General features: G+C 46.9%; 1 protein-coding gene across 2 annotated transcripts in view; it reads left to right on the top strand.

Annotated features, from left to right (window-relative positions):
* Positions 1–16,448, top strand: part of znrf3 (zinc and ring finger 3) — a 57,943-nt gene that overhangs the window by 37,777 nt on the left and 3,718 nt on the right. The window contains exons 3-7 of one of the 2 annotated variants that reach the window (XM_048988478.1): positions 11,377–11,451; positions 12,794–12,925; positions 13,422–13,529; positions 13,653–13,820; positions 16,267–16,369. In XM_048988478.1, coding sequence (XP_048844435.1) covers positions 11,377–11,451; positions 12,794–12,925; positions 13,422–13,529; positions 13,653–13,820; positions 16,267–16,369 — 586 coding nt within the window. Of the gene's footprint in view, positions 1–11,376; positions 11,452–12,793; positions 12,926–13,418; positions 13,530–13,652; positions 13,821–16,266; positions 16,370–16,448 lie in introns of both variants that reach the window. The other variant, XM_048988469.1, reaches the window with a different exon arrangement.

Genomic DNA, 16,448 nt, shown 5'->3' with positions numbered 1-16,448 from the left:
CCCTCCCCCCATCACGGACACACCCCCCTCCATTCTGAGAAGGAGGGAAAGTTGGGGGGGGGGTGGATCAGAGGCTCAGAACATGAAACCTCTATCATGGATTCCCTTTTCATGTTTGCCCCAACTTGCCAATATTATCTTGCTGGATTTTCCTGGCGGGGCGTCTGAGGTTTGCCTGCCAGGCACCCCCCACACCCTCGGCAAGCCACGTTTTTGTCTGCACAGCCCCCGGAATATGAAATCATGGCTTCTTGGGCTGGGAACCCACTGAGCTAGTTGCCATGGGCACTGGGAAGCGCTCTCTGTCATTTGGCTCAAAGTGAGCCGTCGCCGAGCGGAATTACGCTGCTCTGAATGAGAAGCAAAATGACCATTATTAAACTTCACCGCTTGGGCCCCCACCGAAATAGAAAGAAGAAAGGGCCCATGGGGGCTTAAGACTAAAGAAGGAGCGAAGGAGGGAGGGCTGCAAATGAAAGGAAGGGGAGAGTGCAGAGGCATACAGCAGAGGTAAACTTTTTAGGAAATGGGTCGATGGTCTTCAAACGCGAGGCGGCCCCCCTCTCCTGGGTGAACTCTTCAACCCGCAAACTCGGTTCAAATTAAAAATGTCTTTGGATTGCGCAGTGTTTGAAGTGCAGAAAGCCCGCTCTACATAAACTTTATGGCTGTGTGTGTGAGAGAGTGTGTGTGTGTGTGTGAGAGAGAAAGAAGATGGAGGGAATGAAAACGCAGGAACTGGGTGTGTGTTTTAGGAGGGAACTTCGCAGACGGCTTTTTGTGTGTGTGTGTGTGTGTGTGTGTGTGTGTGTGTGTGTGTGTGTGTGTGTGTGTGTGTGTGTGTGTGTGTGTGTGTGCGCGCCTGCTTGTTCTGGATGGGAGTTCATCAGAACCTCCTTCCGGGTCCATTTCTGGTTCTGCTGCCAGCAGGTTAATCACGTCCCACAGTCCATGGCGAGGGCTCTGCTTTCCTTACGTGAAGTGACCCCCTCCTTGGGAGATGGGCTGGGATTTTAGGCTCCCTTTTCTGTGGTGCGAAGGGGAGAGGGGGGTTTGCTGCCCAGCTGTGACCTGACAGTGTGAGCTAATCAGGGGGGGGGTACTGAAGTGGGTTGGGCCTGGGCAAGTTGGTGGGCGGCTGGGGGGGTTGGGGCAGGCACACCTGGCAGTGGGGGGGGAAAACTCTGGGCTCACTTCATGTTCACTATGAATGGGTGTGGACAGGCAGGAACCAGCAGGGAGGGGCCGAGTCCACCATTGTCCTTCCTCGGAGGAGGAGAAGGAGAAGAAACTCGTTGTCTGGGATGATCGGAGATTTGTGCTCTTTGGGGGGAGTCGGGGGGGGGCAGGGAGTGGAGGCGGCTCACGTTTTCCAAATGGGAACGCAGATGAATGGTTGATCTGGGTGTGGCTGAGTGCAAGGTCTGCTTATTAAACCTGTTTATCAGATCCTCCACATTGCTCCATAGACTAAGATTTAGGTAGTGGTCCAGTGCCTGTGGACATGATCATTCAGTATGAGTATTTTAATGGGCCAAGTGGGATGTGTACAAAGGCTACTGTGATCCCGCTGAGATCCTTTCTACCCCAGTTACACATCCCCCTTCAATGTCGGGAGCCTGTACTCCGTTTGAACCAGGAAACCATATGGAGGAAGGTGGCATCCTGCTTATGCATCAAGTTTCTCGACCCAAACTATGTCCAGGTGCTGAGTAGTGAAGCAGTGGGCAACCTTGAATGGAGGTGTTTGCTGAGAATGACCACAGAACCACTAAGCGTGCAAACAGGGTCCAGCAGCCACCCACCCCCCCTGGAGGCTACCTTGTTGCCGAGAAAGCCGTCAGTTGATATAGGCTGTTGGGAGGCAGAGTTACTCTTTTGTGCTGTGTTATGAAAACTACCCCCCCCCCCACCCCCACCCCACCCCGGCCGCCTGCCACCGCCCCACACACCCGCATCTCCGAACAGTGTTTCATGTTCTCCGATGGGTGTGTCCAGAGAGTGAGCTGCAAAGGCAAACATGTAAGGCAGGCAGCGCTCTGAACATGGTGTGTGTGTGTGTGTGTGTGTGTGTGTGTGTGTGTGTGTGTGTGTGTGTGCGCACCCGTGCATGTGGATTAGCTTTATATGTCCCCCACAATGTAATAAAACCCCATTTTATTCCCCCATTTTCAGGTCCCCAGAAAGATCTGTCAGTGCAGACAGTGCAAAAAAGTAAAAACGTCAAAAGTCTCGTATTTTGTTTGGTTATGGTTAAGGTTAAGGCTGAGTAGGGTTAGGGGTTAAGGTGGTCATGTTGGGATGAGTTTTCTCCATAGAAATCAAGGGAGAGTCCCCACAAAGATATAATTACAAACCTGTGTGTGTGCGCACGGTCACAGCGAAGTCACGACCAGCGCTGGCCCTTTGAAGTGAGCAGGGCGTAGATTTATGGCGCCTTGGCTGAAACTGCCCCCTCCCTCCAGCCCGCTGTACCGGACTCCCTAGTGGGGGGGAGGGGGGGCAGGTTAGACCAGTTGACTGCAGATCAGAGTCGTTCATCTTTACACGTATTTTCTTGTACTGTTAGCATTGATAAGCATTCATATTTAGTAAATATTGCAAACTCGTCAGCGTTTCCCTTCAGCTTGCTGGGCTGACGACAACCCAGCACCTGAAACAAAGGGCCTGTTATCACTGGGGGGGAGATGAAAGCGGCACGTTGGGATGCTCCGGCCTCAAAGGGACTCGCTGTCTCTCGCATTTGGGTGGGAAAACGCTGCTTGTGTTTCAGAAAGTAAATGAAGCATCACTTCAATTCTCAAGTTTGCTGTGCCTTTAAATGATGGAGTTCACACCTGCGAAAATTCACATCACATCAATTTCTCGTTAATGTCATCAAATATCTGTTTTGTTTATTTTTTTTTTATATATATACTTGAGTTTTCAGGTGGCCCCAAACTCATGGTCAGCTGCTCACATTTGAATCTTTAATTGATTTCTGGCAGCAGGGTTGGAATTGTGTTGCCTAAAACTAAACTGCAAACAACAATTGCGATATGCATTTCTAATAGAGTGCACTTTGAGTGAATGCCGACTGCCCCTTTAAGCTGGTGAAGCAGAATAGAGTAAGCAGTCACCGTAGCAGGTCTGCAGAGAGGTCTTGCTCTCCGCACTTTGGTGTCTAAAGGGTTAAGCGCTTACCAGCCGAGGATCCGTGAAGGTCCCAGTCCTGACCTACTGCCGTGTTTGGTCAGAGAGGAATGCCCATTGCCAAAATGGGATACCATTACAAAGGGAGATGATACCTTCACACAAGCAGAGACCTGGACCTTGGGGCATATTTACGGTGTGGGGGGGTGGGGTCTATAAAAAGATGGTAGAACGTGTCGCCCTCTAATTAGGGCCATAGAAATTGCCTCCTAATAAGCATAGACTGAGCTCTTCCTGTATCACTGCTGTCCTCTATAAACCATGTTCAGACGTGGAGCTTCCATTTCCACCGGGAAGCTGGGTTGTTTTTCATGTTTACTCATGAAACTGATCAAATTGCTGGCAAGTTGTAACTCTCCGAGTTGGACAAAGAAGGTCACATTCTGGTGGGGAATTCTTGTCGTAACCTCGTCGCCGTCGTCTTGAGCAGAAACACAGACGCAGAGTAATTTATCAGTCAAAGAAACTAATTGGTAAAGTTTGGCAAGGTGGTAAAAGGCACGTTCTCATGACCCGGCTCACCTTTATATACCATCTCGTTATCATATTTGGTGACTGCGGTCCCCCCTCCATCTGTAATTAAGCTTGGTTCAGCGATGTTTCTGACTGGGCCGAGAGCGTGATAAGTCTCGCTCGCAGCTAGTTTGGGTATTACGGCTTCTGTTAGTTATGCTTTCATCTTATCAGCATCTATGCCATAGTTGTCACTGACTATTTTGGGCTCTTCAAAGCTATCGGGCTTCCGTGGTGAAAGTAATCCAGCTTCCTGCCCCCCCCCTCCCCTCCCCACCCATCCCCTCAACCCCTCTGTGACAACGGAGGTGTGGCCTTTCTGAATGTCAGTGTCCTTGAGAGGAAAAGGACGCCCAAGAAGTACAAAAAAGCTGAAGTGAGGGTCTTGTGGAAATCCTCTGAAGGCTCCAAGTAGTCCAAGCCTCCCATGTGGCCGAGTATAATTATTTGTAGTAAACATCCTCCTTAGGTAGCTTCAACAAGGCAGCATCTGTCTGTCCAGTGTGTGGCTGTGTCCGAATTCAAGGTCTGCATCCTTCTAAGGTTCCTTCAAAGACTGCACGTGTCATAGCTGTGCGACGAGGCCGTCTCATTTCGAAGGCTCCTTCAAATGCAACCTAGAAATGTTGTTATTTTGTCCAGATCCCAAGATTTATTGCGCAAACTTTTGAAAGGACGCAACCTACAAAGGCTACTTAGACTGTGTCTTTTGAAGGATGCATCTCCTGAATTCGGACACAGTCTGTGTGTCCGTCCGTCCGTCCATCCGTCCATCCATCCATCCATCCATCCATCCATCCATCCCGGTGAGGGCTGGTAGTCTGCCCCAGGCAGTACATGGCTGCCCCCTGAATGGGATTAACATTGTTGGAGGGAGAAGGCACAGAAAGTGCATTAATTGCCTGATGTCATAATCACATGTATAATAAAATAAAAATGGTATAATAAAAAAAAAACAAAATTCTGATCGATCCCAGTGAATGTGTCAGCTTTAGTTAACGCACTACAAAAAAAACTGATTATGCTGCAAGGGTTGATGCTTCATAATTATTTATACTTTGCATAAGTGATCCAGGGCGTGTTTGATCTGGGAGTGTTAAGAGAGCAAGAGGAGGCCCTTGTTTGGGTTGGCATGCGGCTCAATATTAATTAGCAAATTTTTTTTCCCTCCCGGATTTCACAACAAAAGAATGAGCAGTGTCTGTATTTGTAATCTGGTGCAGGGAAGTTGGGGAGAGGGGGTGCTGGAAAAAAAAATTAACTCCTTTACTAGATACTTTGGGTAAATGGGTCATATGTGAGAAAGACAGGAAAGACAGAAAGAAGGGGGGGGGATGGTGGAGGGGCCTGTGGAGTTTCGGAGCAGCAGCGCACTGCACTCACTGTAATAATGCCTCAGTGTGTGGATGCACATGGGCTGGCTTTTATCTGCCTATAAACATATATTAGAAAAGGAAGTTAATGATGGTTTGAGGAAATCCCATTACAGGTTCCTACCGGTACAGGAATTCTCCTCATAGCACTAGATCAGTTGTTAAATTTAACCAGTCTATGTTAAAGGTCGTGCAGAATAATTATTTCCCTTCTGTTTGGTTAATTTTTTTGGCCTTTAATACTTAAGTAAATTTGGTGATCAGTGGCCGTTGTTGACACACCACAGCACACAGTGCACAGCAACGAAATGTGTCCTCTGCATTTAACCCGTATGTGACATCGTGATTCAGAAGGGGGCAGCTAATTCAGCGCTTGGGGGCGGTACCTTACTCGGGGTACCTCAGTGGTGCCTTGCTGGTCGGGGATTCGAACTAGCAATCGTTCAATTACAAGTGCGCTTCCCTAACCATTACCAGACCAGCTTCTTGTGGGCAGTGGTGTCCTTAAAGTTACCTGCAGATGGGTGAATGTAGTGGCGTCTGTGTGAGGAAGGTGTGAAGGTGAACTAGATCCAGCTCTTTTGCAGCAGCAGCAGCAAGGTGAGACAGGGTGTTTGGGAGTTATTGACATGTATGTGAGCATGCGGCGTGAAGCTATGTGCCGCTGGACGCAATCGATGGTAATGTTATCAAGCTATTAGTCTGAACAAGTAGCGTTTATTAGCCGAGTGGGTGGGCCTATTGATTTTGGTTAATGCCGAATAGTTCGGACCCTCATCTTGAGCTGGATATTAAGATGAACTGCCTAGAAATGGGGCCTTGGATTCCGAAATGCCGAGAGGATGCTCTCATTAAATTTGATTTGGGCCCCTTCTCTCTCAACTGTCACACAATGGTTCACGCTTCTAAGAGTTCACGTCAGGACCAGTTGGCCATCCTTCCGTGTTTGCTGCCCAGCATTCCTCTCCTGGGTCGGGTGGGGGGGGGCTCCTTTTTCTTGCCTTTCACATTTTATGCTCCTGGGACCTCTCTGTGAAGAAGACGATTTGGCCGATTTTCGGTGGAAAGCTCGAGGCAGATGGTTCCCTTCCTTGAAGATTTGATAAGGCTTTGATAGGAGTGCTGCTTTTCTCGCCATCTCGGGGCTCCCCTCTGGCTGGCACGGTCTGCTAGCCGAGTGGCGAGCCCCTTTTCCCAGCAGAATCTGCCGACTCGTGCTTTGATTGCCCCCGAAGCCACAGTGCAGACTGGAGTTCATTAATTCTGCAGTACTTCAGAGCCACCAGGTTGATTGGCAAATCATATGGAGCACTCTGCTGAAAGGAAAAATGGGAACTCATAAATAACTTCCTTTAATATCAAATCTTTCCTGGGAAAATAACTGAACGTCTTACCCTCTGTGAGTGAGGAGGCCACACAGGATTCTGTGTTCTGCTCGTAAGTGCTGTCAGGGCTGGTTATGGGGAATTGATGGCATGGGGGCTGCTATTCTGCTGGATAACTTTTGCCTTTTGGAGCTATTTGAAGGGCCGGAAAACACTTTTCGTGTATTTGTCAGCTTGTCAACCAAAGTTGAACCTGGATGTCTAGGACGAGTGGAGATAAGGTCCTCTAGGGACATTTCTGAGGCTATTAACTTGGTGAAAAACATCAAGCGTTACATTTTTGGGCAAGTCTTTGCTTTTGAGAACGTACATTTTTAATCTAACCGTTTCAGTTTTTAATCAAGAGTTGAAAGAGCAGCGCCCCTCGACCCTGTAGTGGATGGATGATTGGATGGATGGAACAGCAACTGAACAATACCTTACATATACCTATTGAATTGTACAGTTTTATAATTTGGTGTGGTTTGTATGGACCGTATAAACGTTTTGAATCTTAAATGATAATACTCTTTGATGTTCCCATGGTGACAGTGAAGGAAAAATTATCCGTGTTAACTGCCTCTGAACAATTGTGAAAAAACTTTTAATGGGAAATGTTCCGTCTTTTACTTTGCTGGACAAAGTTGACCCCTAGCTCTGCTTTCTTGTCAGTGATTAGCTTTAAATGGTTTGCGTGTAGTTGGGTGCTGAGCTAAATATGTACAATCTAGTTGAAAGACTCACTGCTGCACCGCCGATCTTCCCTTGATTTTGGTTTGACTTAAGACCCACGTCTTACCCTGAGCATCTTCTGTTTGTCTCTGACTTCCTGATTGCAGTGATGGCTGTAAAGTCGCAGAGCAACCCTTGGTCTCTCAAGCATGTGCAGCATTAGGAGCTTTAGCGTGTTCTCTTGTTGTCTGGGAAGTCCTTTTCTGCCATTAAAAGAAAATTGCATAAATGTTTTGTCTTACAAATGCCCTGTGATCAGCTAAATATTTATAAATCTCTATGGTTATTGTTAGGTGGCTAGGATCAGGGTAGTGATGACCAAAACATCATTTCATGAACCGTTTGCTGTACTTCTTAGCCTCACTAGATGGTGCTGTCTGTTCAAAAAAAGATGGCTCACAGCATGCCACAAGAGCACCATCTAGTACTCTGCCACAAGAGCACCAAACATACAGCAAATGGTTCATGAAACATCATTTTGACCATCACAAGATCAGGGTTATTGGTAAGTATAGGGTCCTGGTTAGGGTTAGATGACTAGCCACACTAGCTCTGTGGTATAAAAAGCTAAGTTTTATGTTTAGATTGTTTGTTTGTTTTATAGTACCTGGGCCAGATTAAATGTTTCATTTAATGTTTTGATTTTTAATTTTTTTCCTTTTGTCTCAAGAGGATACCTGTAACGCATCAGCCGAAATGGATAATGGGATGTCTTTCTGGTTGCAGGTGGGGGGACGAGGGCAATGGTGTGTCGTTCCAGATCAGTGACACCCAACCTCCCCCCCACCACCACTGAAGTGGATGAAACACAATATAATACCACAACCACTAGACATTCTTCCAACCCCCACCATGTGACAGGGGTTTGCTCAAGACCAATGTTGAGGTGTCTGTGTTGTTTACCAATGTGTCCTGTGGAAATAGCAGACACCCAAACCTGTTCGACAGCCACTCTCAGTAATTTTACGTACCTCCATACTTTTATTTAAGAAAGGAAAGGGGAACTTTAGCAAGGGAAATTTTGCCTTAATTAATTAACATTACACTATAGTAGAGTTCAACCTGCAGAATATGTAATTGTCTTAATTATAACATTGACGTAAGTTGAGGTGAGTGGATGAGAGTTCAACAGCAGGCATATTTGATATATCTGCTATTCTATTATAAGTGTGAACAAAATGCAAAGTGAAGATATTGAGAGCCCAGTTTGACGCATCTCAGGATGCTTTTGCAGAGGGGAATGGGGATGGGCTTAAAAAGAGTTTGTGTGTGTGTGCGTGGGGGGGGGGGGGGTTAGCTGGTTTGTGGCCTACAGTTTGCCTGTAGGTACATTTTTTTTCTCTCGTCAGGCAAGTCCCAGCAATACATATCCTGCCGGTGCAAGGATTCTTTCTTTCTTAAGCTGTTTTACCAAGAGCTATTAATTATTAACTAGGATTGCAAACTTCAAAGGAGCACACTCTGACTGAACTAAATGGGCTTTAGCCTAGCACCCTGCAGTAAGGGGGAGGGCAGGGGGTTTCTCCCTGTGTTTGATCATGAGGTATATCAAATTATAAAGGAGAAACTCTCCAGCGATGATGATGATAAAAGTAGAAGATGAAACTTTCTATGACATGGTCAGGGTATTAAAGGCCATGTTGTCAGCCTAGAGTAGCACTGGCCACTGCTGATTTCTGCAGGTCCGCGTGTTTAGGGCCGCTGGTGTGGTCAGGGGGTCGGTTATGCGGTCTGAGCGTTGACTGCTGCCCATCTGCTCTCTGGTCAAAATAGCTTTTGCTTTTAAGTCTGTTTTAATGTTGGAAAGCGAAGTCTTTGGTTTTTAGCCGTTTGTACCCGGGGATTTTCGTAAACGGTATTTAGCTGCCGTGGGTAGTTTAAGTTAAAGTCTGCAGAAGTTCTCTTATGGTGATAACACAATATAGTAATTGCTTAGCTCTTTAAAGTAGATTGAATAAAGTAGGCTGTATTGTCTTAACTTGTATGTAACTTTTCAAGAATAGTTTCCAAATTTCCCAGAGGAGAAAATGTCTTGGAAGTCGAGACTAAAAATGAGGTTTTCAATTCAGGTCTCATGTTAGACCTACGATTTTACGTATATCTTTTAGAAAAAAACCAGAGAGGTAGTCTAGTATACTATATAAGCTGTCGCTCAAATAAAATGTGAGTGAGGAGAGGACTAAATATTGCAAAATCCCGCATCCTTGGGTCATTTGTAGAATTGTCAGCCGTTTGCTGTTTTAGATGAAAGTTGAACAGGAATGAAGTTTTAACAGCGATGCCTGTCAGACTTTAACGAATCCATCAGTCCCGGGCATGTAAGGCACCGTGTAGCTTCGGACGTCTGACAAGGCCTTACTAACTAAGTCCCCAGCTAGATGGTGCTAAATAGGCAATGAAAGAGCAATGACTGATTACTCCGTCGATATGGACAAAGTCACAGGACACGATGACGCTGCTGTGTGACAGAGTGGCTCTGGACTGTCACTTTCGGAAGACCCTGGATGGGGGGGGGGACTTCTGCGCCTCACGTGGAATCGAGCTTGAAATTGAGCTACAGGAAGTTTACTTAAACCTACCCATAGTGTCTCAGTAAAGAGCCGCTGCTGCACACAAATTACTTCCTATCTGCACCCTGTAATAATACAAATCTGGCTTCTGTGCACTGTTTTCAGACCTCAGACTTCCTTTTTGACCAGCGCCGAGGCGAGGGAGGACGGATGCTGGCCGTCAGACTATAGACTGCTACGGCGAGAGCAGGTTTCTCGGGCTGTTGGCGATCCCCTCGTAGCTTTCCACCGTATGGAAATAGGATCCCGCCATCTAGCCTTATCCGCATCCCCAATCTGCGGTTCATCTCCGTAACAGGCGGGTGTCACATTCACATGAACTCCTGTTGCTCAAGACGAGTCCAAACATTTGCTTGGCTGCACCCACACGCAGTGTACACACATTGGCGTCTATATGAAGGTTATGAAAACGGTCATCTTTGCAATACAGAGTCTGTTAAATTCCTGTGGGGCTGGCCATATATGAAGTAGCAAATGATTCTGCATCCTGTATAGAACCCGTTTTCTCACTTTCACTTAATAGTTAGCTTTAATAGCCCTGCGAACCTGGCTTAATTTGTCGTTTTTTGTTTTTTGCAGCACCAAAATAAGTTTCAGCTTTGGAGCTGAAACAGCAGTGTCTTAGCAGTGTCTTAAGGACAGTAATGTAATATTTTTTTTGAAGTCTCACACATCTGGTCATGCCCTCAGATCGGCTGGAGCCGTCAAGCTCGTGCAACTGCAGATCAGCGTCCCGGTCTTCATGGTGGATGGTGGTGTGATGACAGTTGTACTGGAAGCTTGAGCATGTGTGGCTGCCAGAAGGTGAAAACCCAATTCCCCAAGGATGCTGGAGCCCTGCACTATGGTTAGAGTAGCACTGGGAGGCTGTGAAATTTGAAATGAAGATAAGCTTGGGAATTCCTTTTAAAATATCTTTGTATTCTGCGGGTTCTGCTGTTTTCATTATCGGTAGTTCAAAGTTGAACCCCGGATTTTTGTTATCTGTAGTTTACCACAGAAACCATCCTGTCCTATAGTATACTTTTTCCCCCTCTTGAAGCTCTTGAACTTTTTTCCCAGGCCAGCATTCTCAACGGTTTCCCTTGAATAAAAATTTGAATGGCAATGACTTGAATCTTGAAAGCAAACGATATCCTCAGAGTAGGCTCGCTTGTCTTAAGACCAAGGAATTAAGAAACTTTCCTCAGGCGGAAGACTTCAGTTTGCTAAGTGAGTAGGCCTATATTTTGCAAATTGCTTGCATTTTTTTTTCCATCGCCGGCTCGTTTGATATGAGAGGGACCTCTAGTGGACAGGAATGGAAACTGCAAGCTTTTTTGCGACCAGTACACAAGCTCTTTCGTGCATTTTTGAAATTCTGAATCCTTTGCTCTTCCTGTAATTTGTTATTGTTGTGTGGGTATTATAACCAAAAACTCCTCTGTGTGAAATTTAAGATGATTATATACTAGTTGTTGTATTAATAGTGAGGACACTGATTGCATTGGTGGAAAAGCTGATTGTATGTATGTTGCAGCATTTTTTAAATGGTCCAGCACTTAGACTGATCTGCAGACATGTTGTTGGCGTGACTTTAACTGACTGTAAGTTTTTGTTTGTGGGTTTTTACAGTGTCCTCTCTCTTTTAAGGCTAAGCGAGCTGTACAGAGAGGAGCCACAGCAGTCATCTTCGACGTCTCCGAGAATCCGGACGCCATCGACCAGGTTTGTGCCCCGCTGCCGCAGTGCAGTGTTCTTTTTCTAAGCAAACCTGCTTTCTTGCAGCCAGGTGACTGACACATTTTTTTAAAATGTCTGCGGCGCTTATCCCCAAATAATTATGGTCAGACAGATGCCATCTCGCGGTGTGTTCTGTTTCTAAATGAGCGCCGTTCGTCGGTCTGAATAATGACACGGCCCGATGTAGTTCATGAAGCAAAGTCCTCAAGAGGATTGTGGTGTCCCACTAACATGTAGGCAAGGCCTGGACAAACAGCGGCCACTAGAACAATATCTACATTTCACAGATTTGGTCCTGTAGGACTTGTGGGTAGACTTAATCTATTCCCAAGGTGCGCTTGGCTTTGGTCCTGTCATTGGAATAACCACGCTAAAAATGGATCTTCTCACTACAGTTACTAAATGTCCTTGACAATTTGAGGTCTTTAATAGTACAGGAACTGTCCACTGACTTGCTTCAATGACCATTGACCCACATTTTTGTACATGTTTTTCTGCAATTTGTTTGCTGTTTTTGGTCATTTACCAAGAGCAGCAGAATTTACCCATATTCATAGCAGTGTGTATAAGGACAGAAATCGATTTTCTTTGACCACATGGAAGGAAAAACGACAATATGAACATCCCTCAAACTGAAAATAGTGACGTTGCTTAGAATTTGGAGTTGGAATAAAATTCAAGAGGTGATTTTCAAGTAAGTGTGAACTTCCTCTGGTAGACATAAACACGCACCTCTCACCGTCGCGGATCCCCACCGCCGCTCTCCTTTGTAAACTATGTGAAAAAGCACACCTCTACGCAACAGGGCCAACGGCGGCTTCCTCAAAGAGCCCCGCTTCCACTGTGTGGCTTGTAAGCCCGACGGAAACAAAGCCTCCGGCTCAGGCGACGGACCCGCTGGAGTCCCAGCGCTCCGTGTGTAGGGGGGAGAAAAGGAGCGTGTTCCGGTTGGATCCGCGGCGATAAAAAAAGAAGGAGAATGTATGAATTGCTTTGGAATTTCCCGTGGGTTCTTCAAATTACAGACTCCAGCAGCAGACTCAAAAGGCACCCAGCAGACAAGGGAGAGGCTGACTTTGTCCAAATTCAGAACACTCAATTCCTTTAATCCCCTTTGAGACTCCTTTCTGCCCCCACCTCCCCCCCCTCCGGGAAAACCAACTGTACTTTCTAGGTCTCTGGGTCTGTTTTTCACGTGGCTTGCCGTGGGGCCGCGCTATTTAATCAGCCTCCAGTATTAAACGCAATTCGCTCAGTCGGAATTTACAGAGGACTTTGTGGTTGGGGATTCAACGTGTTGCCTTGTCTCTCCCCCCCCCCCTCCCAGCTGAACCAAGTGGCTGAGGACCCTCTGAAAAGGCCTGTGGTGTATGTTAAGGGCACAGATGCTGTGAAGCTGATGAACATTGTGAACAAGCAGAAGATGGCGCGGGCGAGAATCCAACACAGACCGCCCAGGGTAAGACCACCATGGTGACTGCAAAGTAGCACTGGGTGTTTGTGTGGCTTGTTTCAGGTTAGCCCTGCTCACATAAAGTCACTGTATCTTAATACCTTTTGTTGGGCAATTCATACAAGATAATATGCTCCGTGAGGGACAGAGTGGGACAGGTTATGCAGAATTTTTTCCCAGAGTGCTTTGCTTCAGCAAGTTGTTGACAGCTCACCATACGAAGTAGATTCCACTAGCTTTCAGCACAAATCCAATCCAACACATCACTGGAGATATGGTCTCTTAGCCAAAATATGCGATGTATATTTAAATTAAATGTTCCACATTAACACACATGATAACCTTTAATAATTTCGTTCGGTGAGTATAATAAGGATGATCTATGGGCATCACTATATGACAACTCTTCACGGTCTTGGACGGTAGAAAATGGCTAGTAACTAAATGAGCTCTTCTGTCTTTCCTGTGTGGTATCTATCATACCGCTGATGGTCAACAGCAGCCTACAGAATATTTCGACATGGGAATCTTCCTTGCCTTTTTCGTGGTGGTGTCTCTGGTCTGCTTGGTGCTCCTCATCAAAATCAAGCTGAAGCAGCGGAGAAGCCAGGTGAGATCCTCAAGATTTCGACCACCGTTCCTAATAAGCATCTGTGAATGATGACTGGGTCGCAGTTATCTGTGGTGTGACTGGTGGGGTCTGACTTACCCTCCCCCCCCGGACCTCCCACAGAGTTCCATGAACAGGATGGCCATCCAAGCACTGGAGAAGATGGAGACGCGCAAGTTCAAGGCCAAGAGCAAAGGGGCTCGCGAGAGCAGCTGCGGAGCCTCTGATTCGCTGAGCAGTAGCTCCACCTCCGACTGCGCCATCTGTCTGGAGAAGTACATCGATGGCGAGGTACGGAAGCTTTGACTCTTTCGGCTTTGCCCCGTCACGCCAGACTCCATGTCGACGGCCTGCTGTGTGGTGCTGGCTGCCCCATTATCACCTACTGCGATTCTCGCAGGCTACAAGTAACATCAAAGACCGGCACCCGTAGGGTACCACGTCTTCCTGCCGCTTTGACTGATCAACAGGGGTCAGGATTTTTAACTTATCGCTTTATGAATCCTCCTCTGCTGGGCGCTTGTAGATGATAATATGTAGTGGAGCGGTTAGCAGTGCCATCGTTGTGTTAAAATGTCGCAGAATGGAAGCACTGCTATGGTTTGGGGGTGTATATGTTTTTGTGTGTTTGTTTTAATGTGTTGCTATTGAAAAGACATTTAAAGGCCTAGTCTGTAAAGAGGAAGTGCTGGTATAAAAGAGGGTGAATAGCATCAAAGGGATTTTTAGTGAGCAAGAAACACAAAGCCCTAGCAAAAAAACACAGGCAGATCGGATGAGTCATACCAGAAAGCAAGCAGGGGGAAGGATAGCTTTGGCCGGGAACCCAGCGGTCTCTTAGCAACTGCAATCCCGAGGAAAACTCACAGGAATGCGTCCGATCGAGTTTCACTTAAGCGGGAGCGATTTCCCCCCTCAGCACGGAACAGGGTTCATAAGTTTGAGCCCAGGTAATTTTAAGCTTGCTGAGGCATATCTACTCTAATGGGGAAATGGATTTTGGGGAACTTCCGTATCTATCGTTTTAGCAAGATACATAAGCTACTTCCCAGAAATCCCAGTTGTAAAAATAATTTAAAACTGAACTCTGCATACCTCAAGTTTTTCTCAAGCATGTTATTTAAAAAAAAAAAAAAAAAGAATTAAATAGGTGTTGCATAATATTCTTACAAGGAATGGGGAATAATTGCCGTGTCTCTGGCGCCCTCTTGAGGCCCCTTTCTGACATGCTTAGTGCATTTTCCACAGATGGGACCCTTAAACCTTTTCCTACATGCAATGTTTCTGACACATAATACACACTGCAGAACAAAGTGTTCCGCCCGAGATTTGGCAGGATTCCAGTTTGCCACCGAATGAAAACTACTTCATCTATGTCTAACATTTTTTTAAGAGGGTGGGGCAGAGGGGCAATCGATGCAGACAGCAGTAAACATTTAGACTGAGCTGTATAATCTCCACTGTTCTGAAAGACCACAAAGATCCTGTTTAATCACCTTCTTAATCTTGTGCTACTGGCCCCCTGTGTGGATGGATGGATGGATAGATGGATGGTATAAATGGGGCAGGGATTCTGTCAGCAGATTGATTGTTGGGACAGATTTACTAAGTTTACTCGTTTCTGGTTTTCTCATACCCAGATTGTTGGGGGTCGTAACGAAGGCGAGGCTTGAAAATGTACGGTTTATTTTTGTAATAAAGTGACACCAGTGACTCCTGTAGCAGTGCCTATCCACGGATCAGGGCTTCGGAACTACCAGACTACAGCAAGAACTTCCCATTTTTGCAGTTAGATCATCCATCTTCCATCATAATGAAATGGGTCCAGCAGTGGGCTGTGATGGACCTGGAGCCTCCAGATGGGATGTCAGTCCATTGCAGACAGACACACACACACAGCCGGGGCCCGAATTTAATCCCCTCCCACTCTGGATGTGTGGCGTTACCGTTATACATCCATCCAATTTCCAAACCGCTTATCCTACTGGGTCGCGGGGGGTTCGGAGCCTATCCCAGAAGCAATGGGCACGAGGCAGGGAACAACCCAGGATGGGGGGCCACCAGCCCATCGCAGGGCACACTCACACACCATTCACTCACACATGCAATTTAGTAACTCCAATCCGTCTCAGCATGTTTTTGGAAACCGGAGTACCCGGAGGAAACCCCACGATGACATGGAGAGAACATGCAAACTCCTCACACATATAACCCAGGCGGAGACTCGAACCCGGGTCCCAGAGGTGTGAGGCAACAGTGCTATCCACTGCACCACCATGCCGCCCCCCCGTTATACATAGATATTTAATTTTTACCTGATTGCAATGTCCTGCGAGCTGCTAACTCACTGCCCTCTCACTATCAGAACGTTTCCTTTTTTCACACTCATTGCAGTCAGCTCTGGCACATGCTGCATTAATCACTTGCCAAACAATCGAGACGGTGAGCCCGGCCCGAGCTGGCGGCATCGCGTCCTCACTCACGGGCTCTACCTCCCACGTGGCCCAGAACCAAACATTTGGTAACCAGTAGAAATGTTTCCTAGAATTCCTGAACTCTCCCTCAGTTTGGGAAACGGCAGCCGCTCCCGACCTCAGAGCGCAGAGCTGTGCCGAGGAATCTGCCAAAATAAGGGCCAGACCGACTTCCCTTTGCTCCAGAGAGGGACCTTGGACGTGCCCATGTCTGCCTCTGGGCTGCGTGTGACCCCACTGTGCTTGTCTGTCTGACCCCACAGGAGCTGAGGGTGATTCCCTGCACCCACCGTTTCCATAAGAAGTGCGTGGACCCCTGGCTCTTGCAGCACCATACCTGCCCACACTGCCGACACAACATCATCGGTAAGATCCGACTTGCAGTGTCACGGTGCTGAGTGTGGGAAGGTCTTGCTAGGAATGTACGCATGCTACCGATTCCTTG

This window comes from Brienomyrus brachyistius, chromosome 2, assembly GCF_023856365.1.
Source record: "Brienomyrus brachyistius isolate T26 chromosome 2, BBRACH_0.4, whole genome shotgun sequence".
Classification (NCBI taxonomy): domain Eukaryota; kingdom Metazoa; phylum Chordata; class Actinopteri; order Osteoglossiformes; family Mormyridae; genus Brienomyrus; species Brienomyrus brachyistius.
This window is presented reverse-complemented; position numbering and strand designations above follow the sequence as displayed.